General features: G+C 35.4%; 2 protein-coding genes across 2 annotated transcripts; one reads left to right on the top strand and one right to left on the bottom strand.

Annotated features, from left to right (window-relative positions):
* Positions 1-5895: 5895 nt before the first annotated feature.
* Positions 5896-10443, bottom strand: LOC129293290 (protein ROOT HAIR SPECIFIC 17). The gene is given in 11 exon segments (XM_054931167.1): positions 5896-6199; positions 6201-6549; positions 6922-7253; positions 7337-7439; positions 7679-7860; positions 8145-8328; positions 8449-8537; positions 9341-9417; positions 9667-9757; positions 9857-9916; positions 10114-10443. Coding segments are annotated over 11 exon segments (1809 nt in total). The 5' UTR covers positions 10432-10443; the 3' UTR covers positions 5896-6175.
* Positions 10444-20445: 10002 nt separating this feature from the next.
* On the top strand, positions 20446-22514 carry LOC129293244 (lysM domain-containing GPI-anchored protein 2). Its single transcript, XM_054931095.1, has 4 exons — positions 20446-21379; positions 21771-21897; positions 21976-22160; positions 22255-22514. Exons 1-4 carry the CDS (start codon positions 20719-20721, stop codon positions 22377-22379), a joined length of 1098 nt encoding a protein of 365 aa, XP_054787070.1. The 5' UTR covers positions 20446-20718; the 3' UTR covers positions 22380-22514.
* The last annotated feature ends 261 nt before the right edge of the window (positions 22515-22775 follow it).

The raw sequence follows: 22775 nt of genomic DNA, 5'->3' as shown, positions 1-22775 counted from the left end.
GCTATAACTAATTAATGTAATTATTCCATCCTATTCGAAATATAATAATTATTTAATTAATTAATACAAATTAATAAAATCAGTTAAGTTAGTTATTTGTCCCTGATGTATCAAAATTTTGCGATAGATTTCCTAAAATATCCCTCTCATTAATTCTGTACGATATTTTGCAAAGAAGAATTGTATAATAACCAGGGGTAGTTTTTTAAAAAAACTAATTAATGAGACAAAAAAAATATTGAGTTCTTACACATATAACAAACCATCATCTAGCTTTTACATTTAATACTGGAGGGAGTAATTAACATTCCTTAAACAATATTTCAATTTCAATTTTTCTAAATATACCCTTCATAAAATGCTCTACAATTTATCTCTTAATATGGGAAGTGAACCAAATTAATAGGGTCAATAAAACTTTTTATATGTTAAGGGCATTTTTGGGATATACATTAATGACTTTTAACAATCTCAAAATATATTATAAATTGAAACATAAAACCTTCACAAATACCATGCCTTATGAATCATGTTGGTAAAGGTTGGTTTTTTTTTTTGGGGGGGGGGGGGGGTTGGCTGTGCGTAACACACATGACCGCGGCTTAAATCTTATCTTACACATTTAGAACATAAATGGAGATTATGCATTGAGATATATATATATATATATATATATATAAACTAGCTAACTCATACTTAATTATAAAATACGAGTCTCATATATTCTGTTGTAGTGCTATCTAGTTATCTTTCACCAAGTTATAAAAGATGTGCGCAACAAATTTACATAAAACTTAAAGGATCATAAAACTCATAAGTTGAGCTCTAAAAATTATTAGGAAATAATTAATAATTAATGGCCTTGTTACTAGAGCGCTGTATATGTCAAGTATAATCCAGTTAAAAATTATAAGAAAGTACTTGAAAATAAAGAACCAATTAAAGGACTAAGCCGATTCATTCCCAAGCTAGTCAATTCCTATCGTGGCTTGAAGACTTGCCTTGTGCCAAACCAATCATCAATCTAACAAAATATATATCGTAATAATGCATGTGATAGTTCATAAATTTCAGTATAATTTATTTTAAAGATTTCATACAATATAATAAGAAAACATGTCATTACATTGGGAAAATTAGGAGGGGCCACAGCAACTTCTAGGGGCAATGGTCAATTGAAAACCACGATTCTCACTCCTATTTTTATCAAACCTGCAGGGATCACTCACACAATTAGACTAGTAATATTAAACCAGTGATTATGTACTTCTTGATTTAACTATATATGATCAAATTCCAGCTGAAGTAGAGGAAAATTTTCAATGTGTATATTACACACTTCATATAGTGTTTAAATATTTTGACCAATATAAAAATAAAAATTGTTAATGGTCAATTTATAATTCCAGTAAAAAAAGAGAGAGAGAGGTCACTGTTTTGACAAGCAGTTATAAAAATATTTTAAAGTTTTAAAATGAAAAGAGTAGTATAATCCAAAATGTTGATGTTAAAACGGGGAGAAAACTTAATAATCATTTATGATAATTAGTTATCATTAAAGGGATAATATAGAATAATAATGTCAGAGAAAGTCTTACTTTATTGGCAATAATTTAGTGTTATTATCTAATTTGTTAGAGCCCCACTCAAACACAAAAAGGAAAGTAAAAATGAATATAATGCAAATGGTAATGTGTGATTTTGAATTAGTTAGCATATATAAGGTAAGATGGTACTCCACGGAGCCTCCAACAATCATCTTCATTTGCTTTCCTTGTACACCAATTCCTCTCACATCCAAGCAAATTAATTGTCATTTGTTTTTCGATTCCAATTTTTGACAATTACGATTACAAAATAATCAGATGAAATATCACATTTGAAGAGAGGTAAAAAAAAAAAAAATAGATGAGCGTGAAAATCAATCAAGCATTCTTTTTCTTTACTCTTTTGGAGCAATGAGTGATGCCTCAAGTATGAACCATGGAAAAATCTGGGAAAAACATGTCAAAAAAATAAGGCAGAGAAAAGAAAATATGAGAGAAAAAATAGACTTTCTATCTGTTTAGATAATAAGAGAGAACAAAAAAGAAAGAAAGAGACACAAGACTCATCATGTTTTCTCTTATTTCTACAAAGTTTTCTTTTGAAAGGTAGAGAAAATTTAGAAAGAAACATGCCTTTTTATTTAAATAAAAAAAATTTCCCAAAAGATTTCCATAGATGTGGTATCAATTTCAATATCATCAACACACACACAAATCTTGTAGCTTAAATCTGATTGATAAAAAAAATTGACTCTCATTAGTTAATGTATTTTAGGCTAATATTAATATAAAAATGTCTCTTGATTCATTAATAAGATTTAATTTATTTTTTTATTTTTTATCTATTTTTAGTCTATTTTCACGAGAGTAATGATTTAAGAGTAATCTCATTTTCAAATTTTTTTAATAGTTAGCATTAACTCCATCTGATTGTTATTCTCCATTCATTGTACTTTGCCATGCCTTTTCAATTTTCTTGATAAATAAGATTTAATTTATTTTAATATTTTTTTTGTATTTTCATTCTACTTTCATAGGAGTATTGAGTCAAGAGTAGTCCTATTTTTAAATTTTTTTTATCTTTAGCATTAACTCCACTCAGACTATCTTACTGCATTCATTATACTTTTTCATGATTTTTTTAATTTTCTCGATTAATGAGATTTAATTTTTTTTTCTATTTTTTTATGTATTTTCTTGATTCACTATACTCAATATCAATAAACTCTCATCAATTATTATTCATAAACAATATTTGTAAAAAGAAAAAAAGGAAATAAAAAGCCATTTAAGTTTAATTTGGATCATCAATCTTTACTTGTGATATTGGCCCTTCAAACTGTGCATATTTCACCATCCATTTCGTGTTGATAAGATAACACAGTAACTACTTAAGTACTTTAGATAGGCAAAACTTGAGTGGTAGATAGGCTTTTTCGGTAGTCCTTTTGTTTTGTACATAAAAAAAAAAGAAGAAGAGTAAGAACCAAAAAAATACAAAAGGATAGAATACAATTAAAAAAAAAGGAGGGGCCTCTTCGGATTTGTTCTTATATCTATATTTATGGACATACAATTTATGTCATAATTCATAAAATAGTGTCTAATTTTTTTTAGATAGTAAAAAATGAGAGGTTCTTGAGAATTCTAAAGAAGTATGTTTTTGGGCTAATATTCTCTAAGCACTTTAAGAACATGTATTTTTTATATAAATTTTTCACTATAGGCTTGACAAATAAAAATAAGATGTCTACAAATAAAATATCTAAGAAGAAAAATGATTGAATAAAGAAGCTCCTAAAAATATAGCCATTTCAGATGTATCGATATTAATGAAATCAATGATATTTGTTTTAAATTCTTTAATTTTAATTTGTGCAATGCACGGAAAACTATGTAGTTATTACCGTGAAATAGTCCATCCATTTCTATGTATAGTAGAAAAAATTATATCACATAGTTTAACAAAATTAATTAATCATAATAATTATATTTAAAAATAAAAAAATAAACTAAAATGTTGTATGTTAATTAAACATGTATTAATTATTTTTTATTAATATAAATTATGAGGAGTGATTTAAAAAATATATAATAAATACTTATTAAAATAAATGATTTTGTTTATATAAAAAAATAAAAAGTTGTAGTTTTTCCTGTAAATCAAAATTATGTCATTTTTTTTCTGTCTCTCCACTGTGTTCACTCTTTATCTTTTAGTTTCCCCTCCATTTCTTCTTCAGTCCAGACGAGGCATAGTGTAGAAGGGAGATGGTGGGTGGCACTGTGGGCGGAAGACGCATTGACCAGAAGCATGTGAGGAATTAATGAAAAGTTGATGTAATTGAAGATGCAAGGGAAAGGACACAAGGAGGGCACAAAATAAAAAGAATGTCAAAAATGAGTGAATTGAATTGAAGCGAAGCAACGGGGGTGAGCGAGGGAGGATCTTGCTTTTCTTTTGCATCCAACCAGAAGTTCAATGATAATGGCTGTTATGGGAATGTGCGAAAGTTAGGCGGAGTGAGACGAGGAGCGTTTCTGGAATCGGATCCAAACAAACATCATTCATGTGTCATTGCCGTGACAGGGGCTCACCCTTTGTGATTTGGCCTCTCACACTTTTTGAAAATTCCTGTCTTTCTCTTCCTTTCGTACAGACCAGCATGTGACTGACTTTTTATTACAGGATCGCCCTACAAGTCCCTCTCTCTCCCCTCACCTGTAACACGGTGAATTCCACGTCACCCACACGTACGTACTCATTCATAATATTAATACCTACTCGATCTACATGACATTAAATTCCCCAGTTGCTGCTAATTCATTCCTTAACCAAGTTGACATGCAACCGTTCACCAGGAAGGAACCTTACGCGGGAGCTTATTATTCTTCGCATATAGGAGGAGTATTGTGTTGCGTTGAGAGGTCGCCGTCTTGTGTTTTTCAGCAAATTTTGTTTCTGACACGCTTCATTTCAGTTAAGGATTTGTTTGTCGGCATTACCAACAGGGTAGAAAAGTACTGACAAAGCACGTGCACAGCACATGCAGGAGATGATTCATCTTCATTTCACTCATTTACGGTTGCGAGGTCCCCCACCCTTTGACACAAAAACTGCGAACCCCACGCGCTACCAACCCCTTTGGTTTTACTTTTACCTTAAAAATCAACAAAATTATGGGGTGCGCCTGGTAAACCCTGACAAGATTGTATCTAAATGAAAAACGTTGAGGCAAAATTATATAAAAAAAAATACTTTACAATATGGGGTGGAGTGTGCCTGATTAAAAATATTTAGAATAGATTTATATTTTAAATTTGTAAAGAACTACTATTCCAAATCAGAACACCCATTCCATCCAATCTCCAATCAAGGGGCGAAACAAGTTTTCAGCAACCAAAGTACCAAAGTCCAAATTCACCAATGGATAAAAATGCCAAGTCCAAAGTCCAAATTAAAGAATGGCAATTGCTTTGTAATGGAAAAAATAATCGCTAGGATTGGACGGGAACAGGATTTGGGGCTTGCAACAAAAGTTGATGGTCCCATGGGATTTGGGGTTTGCAACAAAAGTTGGTGGTCCCATGACCCAACTTGAAAAGCATAGTGTTGGATTTTTTATATTAAATTTATTTAAAAATATTATATTCTATTAAAATAGTTTAAATCATTTCATTAGATATTTTTAAGTACATATATTTATGATCTATTTTTAAATTTTTAGATATGAACCTTTTTTTATATTTCGGTATTTTTTTTATTATCTTTTTTTTCTTTTTTTTTATTTTTTTCTTCGTCTTGCTTGGGTTTGTACTTTTTTTTAGTTTTAAAGGCCTTAGGTCTATTCAATTTTTTTTCTTCTTCTCTCCTTTCTTTTAAATGTCTTCTTGTATTTTTCTCATCTTTCATTCTTTCATTTTTTTTTTTTCATTCTCTCTTTTTTTTTCATTTTTTTATCCCCCAATTGAATGGCTCATAATATCATGTTAAATTTCTTATATTTTCTTAAGCATATATCTATGATCTATTTCGTAATCTTTGGACTTCTTTTATATTTTAATACTTAGAAGTGACCTTTCATGGGATTGTGCATAGATGGCCTTTATGATTGGCTGCTATTCATCAAGAAAGATCAGCTCATCATTGACCAAAAACCCACAATCACTGCGCTGCTCCCCTGCCTTGTCCAAATGAATTTCACGTTTAGATTTATATGATGAATTCAGTATGCAATGGCCTATGTTATGCACGCACTGCATTCTTTTCTGCTTAAAAAAATGGTGATGTATGTTGATTACTTCAATATTGCTCATTATTCATTAAGGATACAATACACGCTTAAAATTCCTTGTCAATCTATATTCACTAAATACTTGAAGCAGCCCTCCATGATCAAATCAAAATCTTCTATACACAACTATCCACAGTAAGGAAAAATTCCCGTCCATGGAGACAAACGCCACGGACAAAAAATGTATGCTGAATAAGTGGGTTAGAAGTGTATTTGGAAGCATGAATGAGACTATCTCTTTCCGCAAATCTGGAAAGAATTCTTCTAAAGTTCAGGTTTTGTTGGAAAACCAGGTACTAAATTTGTTATATATCCTTGAAGATGAATCTGACTTCAACTGTCCAAATACTCCGCGTTAGAGAAAAGACCACTCCTTCTCCTCCTCACTAAACTGCTTTTCTGTCATATCACCAATATCCGCATTTTTATTATCCATCTTACTACCTTCAAGACTGTCACGAGTTTGATTTCGAGGATAGGGAACTTCCCCAGCTTTTGCCTCAACGTCTTGGCATATGCAAGATGATGGATTTTCATGAAACTCACCCATGCCAGGCTTTAACTCATTAGGCTCTCCCATCAAGCCCACCTGATGCGTTCGAACCCGGGATGCAAATTCTTCCCAAGTCATAATACTTTTGTTCATAAACAACCTGTACAACTTCTTAGCATTTGGTCGAATGGTAGGTTTGTGGCCGAAGTATCTCCTGCAACAGAGAGCATGACCGCATGTACTTGCATGTTCAATAACCAGATTCTGTGCATGTTGTCAGCATAAAGAAAGCGAAATAGAAACCAGCTATAGAGAATAACGGCCTCTGGTTCACTAAAAATATGATTAGTGATTTCCAATCCAGATTTTCCCCAAATATCTGCGTTAAACTGTCAATTCTGTCATTCAATTAACATAAGTGGTACTTTTAGGCATATATACATAAAAAAAAAAAAAAATCTTTCAGGAGTCAACACCTAAGAAGTTGAAAATTGTATGTTTTTGCTTTTGGTAGATCAGTGATAGCTCGAGTCACCATACATATTGATCTCCAGAATTTTGAGACAGCACAAGAGACATAACTTACCTCCTTCCAGCCAGCATTTTAGCCATGTTACCATTGTTATTGGTGACAAAAACGTCGCTTTCTTCACATACTATGAAATCAATGGCTGCCATGCGAGAAGAAAATGGCGCAAATGGTGCCAACTCTTCCTTGTTAAGTATGGTCTCCTTTGAATGTAAGTTCGGGAAAAGAGCCTTGAGGGGTGCTAATGTTTCCTCACCTCCATATACATCTCCAGATGCCACGTACACTTGCACATCACTTCCAAAGCCTAACGCCCTTAGCATAAGACCTACTTCCTCAGGGTTAAGTGGGCATCTTCCATGCCTTCGTACTTTGTCAGGGTTACTTGCCTGTGACTCGTATAAAATTACATCAATAATCATACAAGGCAACAGGACGTGGAGCTGTGATTCCTAAGAAGGCATAACCTTACTTGTAAACTTTTCCATCTCTTCCGAATTGCACCAAGTTCTCTTCTTTCCCTTTCTCCCCCGCCATAATAGCATCCAGAGAATGCAAGCATGTCGGGTTCATACCTAGGAGATAATCATCAGTTTAAATCAACCAATTATACTAGTGAACTTACGAGAAAGAAAAACATCACATGACATTGATCTATGCATTTTAGTTACTGCAAGCGCAAGCAATCTCTTATCCTAGAAGCCAAGCAGGACCTGATGTTTGCTTGGCCCAGGAATAATTATCGTGTTCTCATTGAGAGACCGGTAAGTAATGGAACCAGGGGAAAAGGTTATATAAAACCGATAAACCTTACCTCAAATGTAGAGCAACGAAATGCTTGCTTTTCATTCTCATCCGTTCAACTAATAATCTTCCTATTCCTAGGATAGACTTAGTAAATTTAAGAGCATGGTAGTTAACTCGGCACCTCAGCTTTTGAAGATCTGCATCCAACCTATTAGAAAGTCTGTAGTCAAACTTAGTGAGCTGAACAACCTGCATCAACAATCCGTGTCATTAAAGGAATAATTGAAACAATCATTGCATGAATATTTACCAAACTCAAAATTAGCCAACGCCTACAATTTCATTTTATACTAGAGAGCTGCAAAACTAGCTGTCTGATAGAATTTAACAATGAATTCTTTCATGAACGTAACTGCTTCTAGTTATGGAACTGCAATAAGCAATTAACGACCAGATTATACTGCAGGTGAAGAACAAGCAAATTATATTCTATGAAATCAAGCATATTAAGTATTAACACTTAGTTGACTTACATGCCTCTTGACAAGATGAGGTAAAACACGATCCTCATAGCACTCAGGAGTGCATTTCCTTGGAACACGGATTGAATATGGAATCACCGATTTCCTTCCCTCATTTGACAGCTGCTTAATAATTCTAACATCATCCCGAAGGAATGATATAAACCAGTCCACATCAAATATTTCAGCGAAGTTGCTGTACGATATAACACATCGCGTATAAATTAAGACAAAGCCAGACAATGAATTTGTCTTTCAATTGAAACAGGAGATATTCTTAGCAGATGTTTACTAGGAGTAAAATGTAAAGATAGACCTTGTGTCTTTCCAGAAAGATTGCTGATCTAGCATAGGAGTAACCAGAGTAGCATTCAAAAGATATGCTGCTACAACAGCATCTGTAATCTGCAACCAAAGAAATAGCTTTCAGCATCAGAAAGCACTTTACATGTTCATCCAAATTTTCTCATCACGTCTGTTACCAATCAATGAGTTTTTGGCTAAGAATTGTTTGAACCAACATGTCTGCTGAAAATGTTTATTCAGTTTGGTTTAAATTAAGGTTTTCATAATAGTAGGTTTAAATCTAATTACAGAGTTGAGGGACAGGGATCTACATGTTTCTCGAAACACCATTTACATAGAATCTCTACGTTTCTGATACTTATTATAGAATCTCTACGTTTCTGATACTTATTCCTATTAATGCCATCTCTTACTAGGGACGCTTCAAAAATATCCTTACTGACGGTGTGTGTGTGTGTATATATGTATATAAATCCTCACTGACTTAGAAAAAAATTACTTTTCCAAAAACCACTCTACAAATGAATGAATATGCCGTGGACTTCAGGTCACAATCATTAAAGCCAGCTAAAGATAGAACAAAATGACTTTCGATTTTAGAGACGACTCGAACAGCCTAAAGATATGAATATCAAATGTTTAATTGAAGATAAAATTTTTAATTTCTTTCTTTCTCTTTTTTAATAGGGAACTCGGTTTTCCTTAAATAACTGGCAGGTACAGAGTAATTTCAAAATCTCATGCAACAACAAATATTAACAAGATAAGCTGCATATTGAACTGGCGGAGAATTTATCGTTGCATACGACCGAAAAAACAAATAAGAAGCTTAGTCTGCAATCAATACCATAGACGATAACCCAATAAAAGGAGCAGCAAAAGGAATGGCTGAAGAAGCTCACCCCTGTTCTTTGTTGATTCAATCCTCCACTGGTGGCGATCAACAAGTATCGATTTGGATGTGTTTTGGTATTAGCATCTGGAAGAAAAATTTACATATGCAACTGATTTGAAAACTCAACTAGATTCTTTGATTGCAAGTAGATCAAAGGAAAAAACCCGTTCAATCCACCAGCCCCAAATAAAGAAGTAAAATATACTCAACACAGTGCTTCGATTTAATATCAAGTCCCCGGAGGGGGAAATGTATTTGACTACTGTGAGCTCAAAGATCTCCACACCCCCCCCCCCCCCTAAAAAAAAAAAAAGGTGATGAAGAAAAACTTACTTAAAAACCTATCGCTAGCATTGCTGCAGCCATAGTAAAGGCGCGAGTGAGTCGAACTCCATATATCACGACCTAAACTACCTCCATTGGCCTTCAAAATCGGAAGAGAAAAATGAAAAACGAACACAGGAAAACGGATAAAACATTCCAGAATTCTTATTCATATTATGGCAGGCAGAAGTTTTCTTACTGGAACATGAAACACCAACTCCCGATGGGAGTTCAACGGAGGCCCGACTTTGTCATTAAACTGAGAGTCAGCGCCACAGCACACAAAGGAAGATATCGTTTAAATGATTACCATAAAAAATATATAAGAAAATAGAGACAAGTAAGCAAAACATCAAATAAACAAAAATAAGAGATGCTGAGACAAGAGAGGCAGAGGACCGAGCAATCCTGATTGAACAGAGACGGTGGAAAATGGAGGAGAAGAAGAGGAGGTACCGGAGAAAGATGATGCACGGGAGAGGGAGCGAGCAGGGAGAAGGTGGCAAAGAGCAGCAGGAGGCAAGCGGAGACGGCGGAAACGAGAATGCGGTGGAGGTAGTGGCGGCGCAGGAAATTGGTTATAAGGAGGCCGAGGATGGTTAGTTTATCAGCGTGTTGCTTCTTTCTCTTCATGGAGTACAATGTCATGGCCGTTGGGGAGAGAGAGGGGATGATTCTGTAATATAATTCGGTTGCTAAGACGGAGATGAAGGAGCAACTCGTCCAACCTCGACTCTGGCAGTGATTCTTCACTTCATTCTGTTCTCTGGTCATCACACAACAAACTCCTCTGATGGCCCCACCCCACCCGACCCCTGTTAGGCAGTCAGTAAATTAACGTCTTCTTTTTCCAAATTACATTTAGTAATTAATAATTATGTCATGATTAAGCAAGCTGAACAAGAACGACGGAATAAGATGGAAACACGCGTGGCTTAAACGTCGACGTCGGTTCGTCACTATCCTCTCGTTATAACTACAAAATTAACATTCGAAATAGTACATGGCAAGATTGTGTATGTCTGTAGGAGGCGTGCCAACAAGGAATAAGCATAAACGTCTTTACCCTCCCATTGCGTTTCTCGTGTTACGTCGCCTCTCATCGCATTTCTTTATTCTTCCGATTAAGATATCTAGCGGATGAATCACGTTTATGTGTTCGGTAAATGAATAAACAATACATCATCGAGAATGAAATGAGAGCAACCCCCAACAAAAGAAGCTGATGAATCAACGTTTCATCTGCCTGCACTGACCCTATGCCTATGCTTTTCAATTCCATTTATTTTGCTTTCAGGATCGAGGCAGACATGTGATGCGAATCATGCATACATTTGAGCACTTTTTCAAAAGGAAGAGAAAGCGTATCATATAGTCCAGGAGCTCTTGTTAATTAAATGATTAGCATTTCCACGCTTACACACAGCTACATATGTCTTGAGCTTTTTATTGCAATATATTTTGTGTTCTAGGTTCTTGGTGAAGGCAAATGTTTCACCCTACTAAAAAGTAAAAATGCTAAAAGGTAGCTATTTATTTGAATCTTATAGGCTACAAATGCCTGCAATAACATGTTCTTGGCCTTTAACTCCATGCCACATAGCATGTTGCTCCATCACCAAGTAATTCTTTTGGATAAATTAGTTGGTCACACTTTTTCATGAAAACAAAAATTACATTTGGGAGAAGCTTGATGCTAGCAATAACACTAACCAGAGTCGAGTAGCAACGTATAAACTAGTTTGAATCGGTCTAGATTGATTTCTTTTGAGTTATTAGGATTATTGATCCATCACACATGATTTGTTTTTGTGAAAATTCTTTGTTCTTAAACCCTAAGATCAAGGGCTTTTGGCTTGAATCGACAAAAATATATATTTAAGATAGACTTGCTAAACTAAAACCTAGAAAATAAATAGCTACTCCTATTGGTCTTTAATATAAATCAAATTTAGCAAACTTCATGCTTGTAAGACAAGGCACTTATATCATTAAAATTATTAAAAAATATGTAGTTTTTCAATTTACCTTTACAATAATAAGCATAATAAATTATGATGTAGAAATTCAAACAATAATAAATAAATAAGAAGTAAAATTAGGAAAAATATTAATTATTCTAATTTTGTTTTATATTAAGAGTAAAAAAGAGGGTAGTTGCTATCCCTTTTTTATCAAAAAAAGAATGAAAAATATTTCAAAGTCTAATTTAAATTAAAGATTGGAGGGAGACTGATAGAACATAGCTAGTTTTGAAAAATTCACTCCATGCTTCATTATCCTCTCCAACTAGTGTGTTTTCACCAAATTTATTCAAATAATCATTCAAACTTTAAGAATGAACTAAATTAATAATCATTGTATTTACAATCAACAAAACGGGCAACAAAAATGTTCTCATCCTCGCACTCGAGGGCGACAGTTCTTCCGACTGAGTTTTCAGTAGAGGAGAAGGATGAATTGGATTGGAGTCAAAAGAAGGTGTGTAAGTGAGATACTAGCTTCTTTGTTGAGGTATCGCTTAAGCCTCAGGTAAAGGCATATATAGAAGAAGGAACAACGTTTAAGGGTTTGAATGCGCAGTCATATAGGGATTCATTGATGAAGAATTCTAATTGGTTATGGAGTGATTTAGATGAGGAGGTAGGTGATAGAAATGAGAAGCAAAATGGTTGGAAGATAGGGTTTGAGGAGGCAAAGGAGCCATCAAAAGGAATTTCGATGGATTTTAGATGATTTAGATGAGACGTTATAATGTTAATGCTAGGTTGTTGCCCGTAAGTAACGCGCTGTATGGCTCGAGTACAGTGATAAGTGAGTTAGAGCCGCTGTATCGGCACCCGGATGTAGTGTTAAATGAGTAAAAGCTACCGCGTCATTCTGGACGCACGCAGCTAAAGAAGTTAGTCCATAAGAGCAAAATTAGATTTGGTACTTGAAATATTGGGACATTAAATTATAAATCTGTAGAGGTTGTAGAGGTTATGATTCAAAGGAAAATTAATATCCTTTGCCTGTAAGAAACAAAATGGCGTGGAGAAGAAACTAAGGATATTCAAGGTTTCAAACTTTGGTATACAAGAAAAGTAAGTGCACGCAATGGAGTAGGCATCATTATAGATAAGGAGTGGAAGAAGAACGTTGTAGAAGTTAGCAGAATTGGAGACAGAATTATTTTCTTAAAAATGATAATTGGACGTGAGACTGTTAATATTGTTAGCGCTTATGCGCCGCAAGTCAGGACAGAAGCCAGTCTTAAGGAATTATTTTGGGAGGATCTGGAGGGGTTGATTCGACATATATCACAGAGTAAAAAGATTTTTATTGGAGGAGACTTTAATGGGCATGTTGGGAGGGAAGCTGGTCAGTATGCGAGGGTGCATGGTGGTTTTGGTTTTGGAGAGCTAAACAATGAAGGACAAACTCTTCTTGATTTCTCATTGGCGTATGATTTTAAGATTGCCAACACTTGTTTCAAGAAGAGAGATGAGCATCCCATCACTTACAAAAGTGGAGCCTCAAGGTCACAGATTAATTTTCTTTTGGTTAGGAACACAGATAGAAGACTTTGTAAAAATTGTAAGGTGATCCCCGAAGATGCTGTAACGACACAACATAGGGTCCTAGTCTTTGATGTGTGTATTATGAGTAAAATCCAAAAACGTCGACAAGTAGTAACACCAAGGATTAGGTGGTGGCAATTAAAAGGTGAGAAGTAAGATATTTTCAAGCGAAATATTTTGGATAAAGGAATTTGAAAATCTCAGGGAAGTGCTAACATCATATGGGAGGATATGGCTAAAAAGATACGGGAGGTTGCAAAAGTAGTTTTGGAAGAATCGAAAGATTTTGGTCCGAGAGATAAGGAGTCTTGGTGGTGGAATAATAGTGTACAGGACAAAATCAAGTATAAGAAAAACTATTTTAAAGCCATACATTTGTACAACAATGAGAAAAATTGGGAGAGATATCGTATGGCTAAGAAGGAAACTAAGAGAGCTGTGGGTGAAGCTCGTTCTAAAGCTTTTGAAGAATTTTATAAGAACCTTGAGATGAAGGAAGGAGAGCAAAATATTTATAAGATTGCCAAGAGTAGGGAAAGAAAATCAAGAGATCTAGAACAGGTAAGATGTATTAAGGATGAAGAGGGAAGAATTTTAGTTACAGATGATGAAATTAAAAATAGATGGGAGACTTACTTTTTTAAACTTTTCAATGATGGAGAGGATTCATCTAGTAACTTGGAGGATTTAGTAACTGGTGAAGGAGAACAAAATTTGTCATTCTATCGAATAATACGTGATAAGGAGGTAAAGGAAGCTCTTAAGAAAATGGCAAATGGTAGAGCCAACGGACCTGATTGTATATCTATCGAAGCATGGAAATGTTTAGGTGAAGAAGAGGTGAGATAGTTAACTAAGTTATTTAATGTGATTTTACGGTCCAAGAAAATGCCTGATGAGTATAGGAGAAGTACATTAATTCCTATTTATAAAAATAAAGGAGATATTTAGAATTGTACTAACTATAGAGGGATTAAACTCATGAGCCACACAATGAAATTGTGGGGGAAAGTAATTGAGCACAGGTTGAGATTGGAGACAAGTATTTCTGAGAATCAATTTGGTTTTATGCCAGGTAGATCAACTACAGAGGCGATTTGTCTACTAAGGGGATTAATGGAAAAGTATCGTTGTAAAAATAAAGATCTACACATGATTTTTATTGATTTGGAAAAAGCTTATGACCGTATACCAAGAGAAGTGCTTTGGAAAGCGTTGGAAAAAAAGAGAGTACGGATTGCTTATATTAAAGCCATACAAGATATGTATGAGGGGGGAAAAACTAGTATAAGAACACCTAGTGGTCAAACAAAGGATTTTCCTATAAAGATTGGACTACATCAGGGATCATCTCTGAGCCCTTATTTGTTCAACTTGATTTTAAATGTTTTGACGGAACATATTCAAGAGGAAATCCCGAAATGTATGCTCTTCGTGGATGATATAGTTCTTATAGTAGAGACAAGAGAAGAGGTTAATTGTAAACTTGAGTTATGGAGGAGGACATTGGAGTCGAAAGATTTTCATCTGAGTAGAAGTAAGACGGAATATTTATATTGTAAATTTGATAAAGGAATATTCGACAATAATTTGAAAGTGAAATTGAGAGATCAAATTATACCTCAAGTGGAAAAGTTTAGATATTTGAGAGCCATTATTCAAAATGATGGCAAAATCAGTGGAGATATTTCACATAGAATTCAAGCTGGGTGGTTTAATTGGAGAAAAGCTAAAGGAGTTATTTGTGACCGTAAGGTGCCTAATAAACTTAAAGAAAAGTTTTATCGCACTGCTATCAGACCGATAATGTTATATAGTAGTGAATGCTGGGCTCTAACGGGACAGCAAGAGCATAAAGTTGGAGTAGCAGAGATGAGAATGTTACGATGGATGTGCGGACATACACGTAAAGATAAAATTTGAAATGAGCACGTACGCGAAAAAGTGAGGGTGGCACCTATTGAGGAAAAAATGGTAGAAAATCGGTTGAGATGGTTTGGGCATGTACAAAGAAGACCAAGGGAGGCACCAGTGAGAAGAGTGAAATATATAACTTTAAGTCCGATTAAGAGAGGTAGAGGAAGGCCTAAGAAAATACTCTTGGAAGTTGTTGAACGCGATCTCTTAATTAATAATATTCCTAAAAGCTTGATAAATGATAGAGCACAATGGCGTCTTGCAATCTATGTAGCCGACCCCACCTAGTGGGATAAAGGCTTGTTGTTGTTGTTGTTAGTAATCCTTTGTGCCCAAATTTTGTGTTAGACGATGTAGAAAATGAAATATTATTGAAGCCTTTTAAGAGAATGGTGGTGGTAAAGTTGATTGGGTAGGAGGTTCATTTGGCTCTACTGATTCAAATTTTGAGGCAGACTTGGGCATATAATGGGTAGATTAGGGTGACTGACTTGATAAATGATTTTTACCTTATGAAGTTTTAAAGATAAGAGGATTATGATCTAGCTCTTACCGGTGGTCCATGGATAGTGCTTGACAACTATTTAAGTGTTATGCAATGGAGGCTTGATTTTGATCCAAAGAAAGAAGTGATTGATCAAGTTGTTGCTTGGGTAAGGCTTTTTAGTCTTCCTGTTACTCATTAAATGTTCATATGGCTTTAAGGAGGAGAGGGAAGTTTGCTAGATTATGTGTGGAATTGGATTTAACTAAACCTTTATTACCTGAATATAGTATCGAAGGGGTGGTTAAATCAATTGAGTATGAATGTATGAGTTTTCTTTGCTTATATTGTAGCAAGTGTGGTCATGTTTGGGTGGATTGTGAGGAGTTGAAGAAGACTAAAGCAGAGAAAGTGACTATGGGGGAATATGAGAGAGTGGATAATGTGGAGGTAAACTAGAGGAATGATTTGAAGATGGTTGAGGAAGAAAGGTCGAGGAAGGTTGTTCAGCGACCTAAATGATCGTGGAAGAGCAAGTTGGAAAGGGAAATTTTAATAGTTGGAAACAAATTTGCAAACCTTAGAAATAAGGATATGGGTATGGTAAAACTTTCAAGGAAACCTCTGAAGGATGTCTTAAATGGTATTTAATTTGAGGATAGTAGTGTGAGAATTAATTGAAGGGTTGGAAAGGAGCCAATGAAAGTTGTTAACCCAGTTGTGGTACCAAGGGTGAGATGTCCTGTGTTAAAGATAAATGAGATGGTTGAGGATAATATGTTAATGAATAAACCTACTATAAAAAAATTTTGTGGAAGCTCCTGAAAGATTTTAATTATATTCAGGGGTTGATATGATGACATATGAGGAAAAAGATGAGGGAAGTTTGAATAGTGATATGGTGAAGGATAAGAAGGAGGATGATGTTGATGAGGATATTGAGCTGAGTGGGGATGATAGTGAAATGATGTGTCATGAAGACATGGTTAATGGTGGCAAATTTTAGTTTGCTAATTACTACTGTGTTTGAGTTGTGATGAAAGTCCTTGTATGAAATTGTAGAGGGGCGGCTAAAAAGTGTTTTGCTAGGTCGTTTAAGAGTTTGTGTAAAAAAAAATAGACTAGATTTAGTTGTGTTGTTGGAGCCCTGGGTCAGTAGGGTGACTGTTAGAAGAATATTTAGGATTTGGGTTTCCAAGTTGCCTTGTTATAAGAGGCTAATGGTTTTGCTGGTGGAATTTGAAGGATAATAGTATTAAAGTGGCGGAGGTTATGATTCATAAGTAGTTTATACACTATAAAGTTAATGATGATTGGATGTTTAGAACTATGTATATTAATCAACATGAGCATAAAAGGGGTGATATGTGGGAAGTAATTGGAAATATTGTTGGAAATATGAGGAAAAAGTAGCTATTAGTGAGTGATTTTAATGATATTGCATCACCAATTGAATATAGAGAGGACGTACAAGTTAATATGGCTAGATATGATCGTTTTAAAATGAATTAATGATAATGGGTTGATTGATATGTACGTAAAGGGAATTTTTTCACCTGGGTTGGTCCAAAATGGTAGGGTATAGATCATTTGTTTAAAAGATTAAATAGGAGATTGTGTAATGATTTATGGTAGGAAAATTTTTGTGATATTGAGATCAAAGTGTTGATGAGGTTAGGTTCTAATCATCATCATCTGTTCATCAACACAAAACTAAAATAGAGAAGTAAGTAGGTACAGCCTTTTCATTTTGAGGGAACTTGGTTGCTTCATAAGAATTTTAAGAACTTTCTTAGTTTAAATTAGAGGAGTTTTTTTTTAGACTCTTATTACATTAAATGTGTTACAAGGTGATTCGAAGGTTTTGAATAAGAAGGTTTTTGGAAGAATTGATGTGCATATCAAAGGATTAAAGAAGAAATTATATGAGATACAAATTCAAATGGAAAGGAGGGAGGAGGTAAGGTTGTTAAATTTGGAGAAGGAGGTGCAGCAAGAATTGAATGAGGTTTTGGCTCAAGAGGAGGTAATCTGGTATAAAAAATCAAGGGGTAAGTGGATTGAATAAAAGGATAGGAATACTAGATATTACCATATGAAGATAATGGTGAGAAGAAGGAGAAATAAGTTGAGTATGTTGAAAAACAGTGATGGTCTTTGGGTTAATGAGGTAGAAGAGGTGGAAAAATTAGTTCAAGATTTCTATGAGAATATGTATTTTGAGGAGATTTGGTTTAAAACTTGGCATGTCACTAGACAAGGATGGGGTGGTGTATTTGATGATGAATTAAGAAGAATAGGAAGGTCATTGGCTAGAGATAAGATTCGAAGAGATTTCTTTGATATGGTGGTTTTAGGGCACCAGGAGAAGATAGTTTCCTAACTATCTTTTATCTGCATAATTAGGAAATTGTAGGGCCAAATGTGGAAAAAATAGTCATGGAAATGTGGAAGAATCCTATAAAGATTGCATAAATTAGTAAGACATTGATTATTATGATTCCAAAGGTTGAAAATCTAGAGGTAGTTGCTTAGTTTCAACCTATTTCACTTTGTAATGTTCTTTACAAGGCCATTACTAATATTGTGATAAAAAAATTGACAGTTGTTATGGATAAGGTTGTTTCTCCTTTTCAAGCAAGTTTTGTGCCAGGGAGGAATATCTAGGATAACATTGTGATTGCTAAAGAAATAGTTCATGTGATGAATAGAATGAGTAGTGTAAAGATTTTTATGGCCATCAAAATAGATTTAGAAAAAGACTTATGATAAGATGAATTGGCTTTTTCTTATTAAAGTGTTGATTGAAATTAATATTTCCACGAATATCATAAAAATAATAAAAGCATGTACTAATACAATGTCGATGTTTGTGTTGTGGAATGTTGTTAGAAGAGAGGAATTTATGCTTTTGAAGGGGGCTAGCAGGGAGATTCTTTATCTCCATATTTGTTTGTACTTGAGATGGAAAAGTTGTCACATTTAATATTTGATTCCATTAATCAAAATGAATGGATGTTATTGAAAGTTAGGAGAAATGAGGTGTAAATTTCTTATCTGATGTTTGCAGATGATCTTCTATTATTTTGTAAAGCTAGTGTTGAGCAAATGTGTACATATTTTTGCCAATACTATCCCTTTCAAAGCGGTATTTGATAGAGACCTGCCTCCACTTTATCCTTTCATAAGGGTGAAACTTACATTGCCGAGCTTGTTGATCAATTGAAAACTAAAGAACATATGCTGTAGCTTTTCAAGGATAATTTTTAAAAAGCTAAAAATCGAATAAAGATATATATAGACCACAATCGACAAGCGCTTTCTTTTGAGGAAGGGGATGTTTTTTTTTCTTAAGGATATAGCCTTTTAAGTAGTGTTCGATATCCCATAAGAAGTATGACAAGCTCTCACCTCAATTTTTCAGACCTTACACCGTCATTTATTAGATCAATGGCCTATAAGTTGTAACTACTCTCAACAGCTAAAATTCATCTGGTCTTTCATGTCTTATTATTGCGACCAGCTCATGGGATGCCCCCTCTTGATCCTCCAATAGATTTACCATTGTCCTTTAATTTTAAGCTAATTTTAGAACTTGAGACTATTCTCTCTCATCATTGGAAAGGACCCCCTTAGAGCTGTTAATCAAATGGGAGTCTAGACCTGAGAAAGAATTAAGTTGGAAAGATTATGATTTATTTGCACAACACTTTCCCCATTTTTGCCTTGAGGACAAGTTGTTTTTTCAGGGAGAAGTAATGATAAGAGTCCAAGTCAGCATAATAGGCCATTAATAACTTATCAAGGAAAAAAGAGCAGGAAGATAACAAAAACTAATGATGTTATGTAGATTATGAGAGACTTATATGATTTAAATTAATTATTTGATTATTTGCTGTTTCGTTTTTGCTGTTAGTTGCTGACTAATAGGACCTCAGCTTTGTTAGTGAGGTACCAACATACCATTCAGTTATTTTCTAATTTTTAGGCAATTATTTTGCATTATTGGATTCATTTAATTATAATTTCTAATTATAAATATCCTAGCTTCTGTAACAACAGGATATGAATGAGAAATAAAGACTACTTTTCTTTGAAGATTCTCCTATTTGGCTATTGAGTTTATTAGAGTGTGATTCTTGCTCTAATTAATTTAATAAATTTTTCCTCTTTGTTTGAATCTATCCTTAGCCTCTATCAGTGTAGGCTCCACTCACATGTCACATTAGTAGAAAGCAGCAAAAGTTAACGGTCTCTCAGTAGAAGGGCATCAAAAAAATATTTCAAAAAAAAAATTACCTCACTTAAAAATATGGGGTGTTTAACATTTCTAAAGAATAAATATAAAGATAAAATTAAACTTTAATTCTTTAAAATATTGTAAGTTTCAATTGACTATTTTAAATACAAAATTTTTTTTTATTATAGTTGAGGAAATGAATTTTCAAGAGTTTTTCAAATAAATTTTTAAAATGTGCTTTGTAAAAAAAAAAAAATTAAAGTACCAAACAGCTTTGATTTTTTAATATTCAATGAAAGCCCTTTCTAAATATTAGAAGTTGGAAAAACAGACGAACCCTCCGACTCCTGGGTCTGGGTGGTTTCCTGGCCAGTTCTATTCTTGAGTTCTGATTGTAGGTCTCCTTCCTCCCCCCCCCCCCCCAAAAAAAAATTTTATTCTTGAGTTCTGATTGTAGGTCTCCTTCCTTCCCCCCCCCAAAAAAAAAAAAAATTCCCCTTTTATTTTATTCTTTTCTTTACCATGATGATTAAATGAATAATAACTGTCCATTTGAAGCCCACGAGACTGCAGTGGCTTCTCTCTGTCAGATCGGCTCCTTTTCACCAGATTTGAAGCTTCGAACTCAAGTGCTGGTCAAATAAATAAGCTTGAACTTACGTCTTAATCAAGAATTAATAAATTACCCGGAATTGGTGCCTGTTGGACGCGCTCATGTCCGATAATCCTTCTCGAATTTTCTAAATTGAAAACCCCATTACCCTCTCCCCTTGACCGAAAAAGCTCCTTTCCAAGTCTGTCCGCCATAAAAGCCTCCTTCTTGTTTCCTAGCTTAGATCCCATTGGTCGAGGGAGAAATGGGCGGCCTTCCTCGGCTGTTCCTGGTAATCATATTCGGTGCCGCCGCCGCATCATGGGTGGTGGAGGCTCAGCCACAGGCGAGATTCAAATGCAGCTCGGAAGGCAAAACATGTCGTTCCCTTGTGGATTACTCGTCCCCAAATGAAACCACTTTAGGCCACATTCAAAAGCTCTTCAACTTGAAGCACGTTCTGGACATAGTGGGCGCTAACGCCTTCCCCTCGACCACCCGAGGCAACCGCACCGTCGGCAAGGGTCAAATTATTAAAATTCCCTTTCAGTGCCGGTGCGCCAACGGCACCGGCTTGTCCAACAAGACGCCTCTCTATACCATCCGGAAAGATGACACGCTTTCCCACATAGCCATGGGGGTGTTCTCGGGTTTGGTCACTTACCAGCAGCTCCAAGCGCTCAACAACATACCCGACGCTACGCTAATTCAGCCCGGCCAGAAGGTGTGGATCCCTCTCCCCTGCAGCTGCGATCAGGTGGACGCCACGGATGCCGTCCACTATGGACATCTCGTGGCTCGCGGCAGCTCCTTTCAGCAGATTGCTTTACAGTACGGCACCACCCAGGACGCCCTTCTCGATCTCAACAACATTTCTGATCCCAAGTCCCTTCAAGCCGGTCAAATAATCGATGTTCCTCTCAAAGGTTTCCCCATTCTTCGATTTTGTTCTTTCACGAGCACAATCATCTTGCATACTGTCATGGAATTTCACTTCTTAAATCATGTTGAATTGGCACAGCCCATAAACCTTTGGGTGTTGTGGTTTGTTTTGTTTACTTCTGTTCGCTTCTCATTCACTCAAGTTGCCTGCCATAATTGAACTTCACCTCCACAAAGTCGAGGTGGGAGTAAAATTTCTGCCATCCACGTACCTCCCTCACTACCAATGGAAGAAATAAAATGGTTATGCGGAAGGGGATAGCTATGAGCGATTGGGAAAAAAAAAAAAAAGGTTAAACTTATTGGGCTATCATGGTGGTGACGGGGGGTATGCATGATGTAGTGAGTGATTGAGCGTGTGTTGTTGTGATGCAGCTTGTTCCTCCTCGACGGTGAAAAATGACTCCTTGGACTATCCTCTGCTCGTTGCAAAAGGCATGGACACCTACACTGCCAATGGTTGCGTCAAGTGCAGCTGTAACAACGCCGCCGATAACGCCACGTCAGTGTCTTCTCTCAACTGTAACGCCCTTTTCTGTTTTTGCTGTTTTGATTAATAATAGATGGTTTGTGCGGTTAGATTACAATGCGAGCCATCCCAAGTTAAGCCATATAAATGGGATACATGCCCGTCTATGCTATGCGGCAATTCAACCATTGGCAACGTCACTTCTGCAGCTTCCTGCACTCGCACCATCTGTGCTTACGCTGGTTATAACAACCAGACTATTTCCACTGCTCTTTCCAACGAGTCCACTTGTTCTGGTTAGTGCCACTCCTATTACCAATTCTTCTTAACCTCTTGCCACTTACCACCGGCTAATAATATGCCTGTGTGTTTCCAATGGTTGTCAAACAGCACCAACAGGATCAGGAGCGTCGAGAAACAGCTTGCAAGGATGGGGTTGGAATCATCTTTTGATGCCTCTTTATTTTCTTTTCTGTCTATCTTTTCTAGTGAATTCAAATGCCACGTGTCCGTAGTTCTGATGGGCTAATCCAATAATCCATTACCCGTCCATCCTGTTTCTTTATGAATTCTGAATTTTGATGGAGCATGTAATCATTTGTGTTTGATTGTAGCAGAAGTAATAAAAGAACCGTTGTGTTTCAATTTCACATTGATGCAACTCGTTTGTTGCAACGGCTTTTAGCTTGTTTTCCGGATCTGGAATGTTCTTGCGTGTAATGTGTGTCTGTTTTCACTTTAAATCAGGCTGTTCTACAATTGATAGCTTTCCACTTTACCTTGTTTATTTGTGCTGCATATTTTGTATTGATTGGGCAGGATTTTTGTCGGGGAGACTTTGAGCTGTGTGTGATATGTTCTTGTGTTGTGTGAAGTGTTATCAGTCGTCTTTTGTGTCCTCATAAAGTGCA

Source organism: Prosopis cineraria, unplaced genomic scaffold (assembly GCF_029017545.1).
Source record: "Prosopis cineraria cultivar Desert tree isolate PC_DT_omini unplaced genomic scaffold, ASM2901754v1 PC14, whole genome shotgun sequence".
NCBI lineage: Eukaryota > Viridiplantae > Streptophyta > Magnoliopsida > Fabales > Fabaceae > Prosopis > Prosopis cineraria.
Note: the sequence above shows the minus strand (reverse complement) of the source record. Positions and strands in the feature narration are given on the sequence as shown.

Bases quoted from the DNA above. Each gene is read 5' to 3' on its own strand.
- LOC129293244 (XM_054931095.1), top strand. From the start codon at position 20,719: ATGGGCGGCCTTCCTCGGCTGTTCCTGGTAATCATATTCGGTGCCGCC. The intron at 21,380-21,770 runs GTTTCCCCATTC...GTTGTGATGCAG, and splicing joins AATCGATGTTCCTCTCAAAG to CTTGTTCCTCCTCGACGGTG. The intron at 22,161-22,254 runs GTTAGTGCCACT...GTTGTCAAACAG, and splicing joins CAACGAGTCCACTTGTTCTG to CACCAACAGGATCAGGAGCG.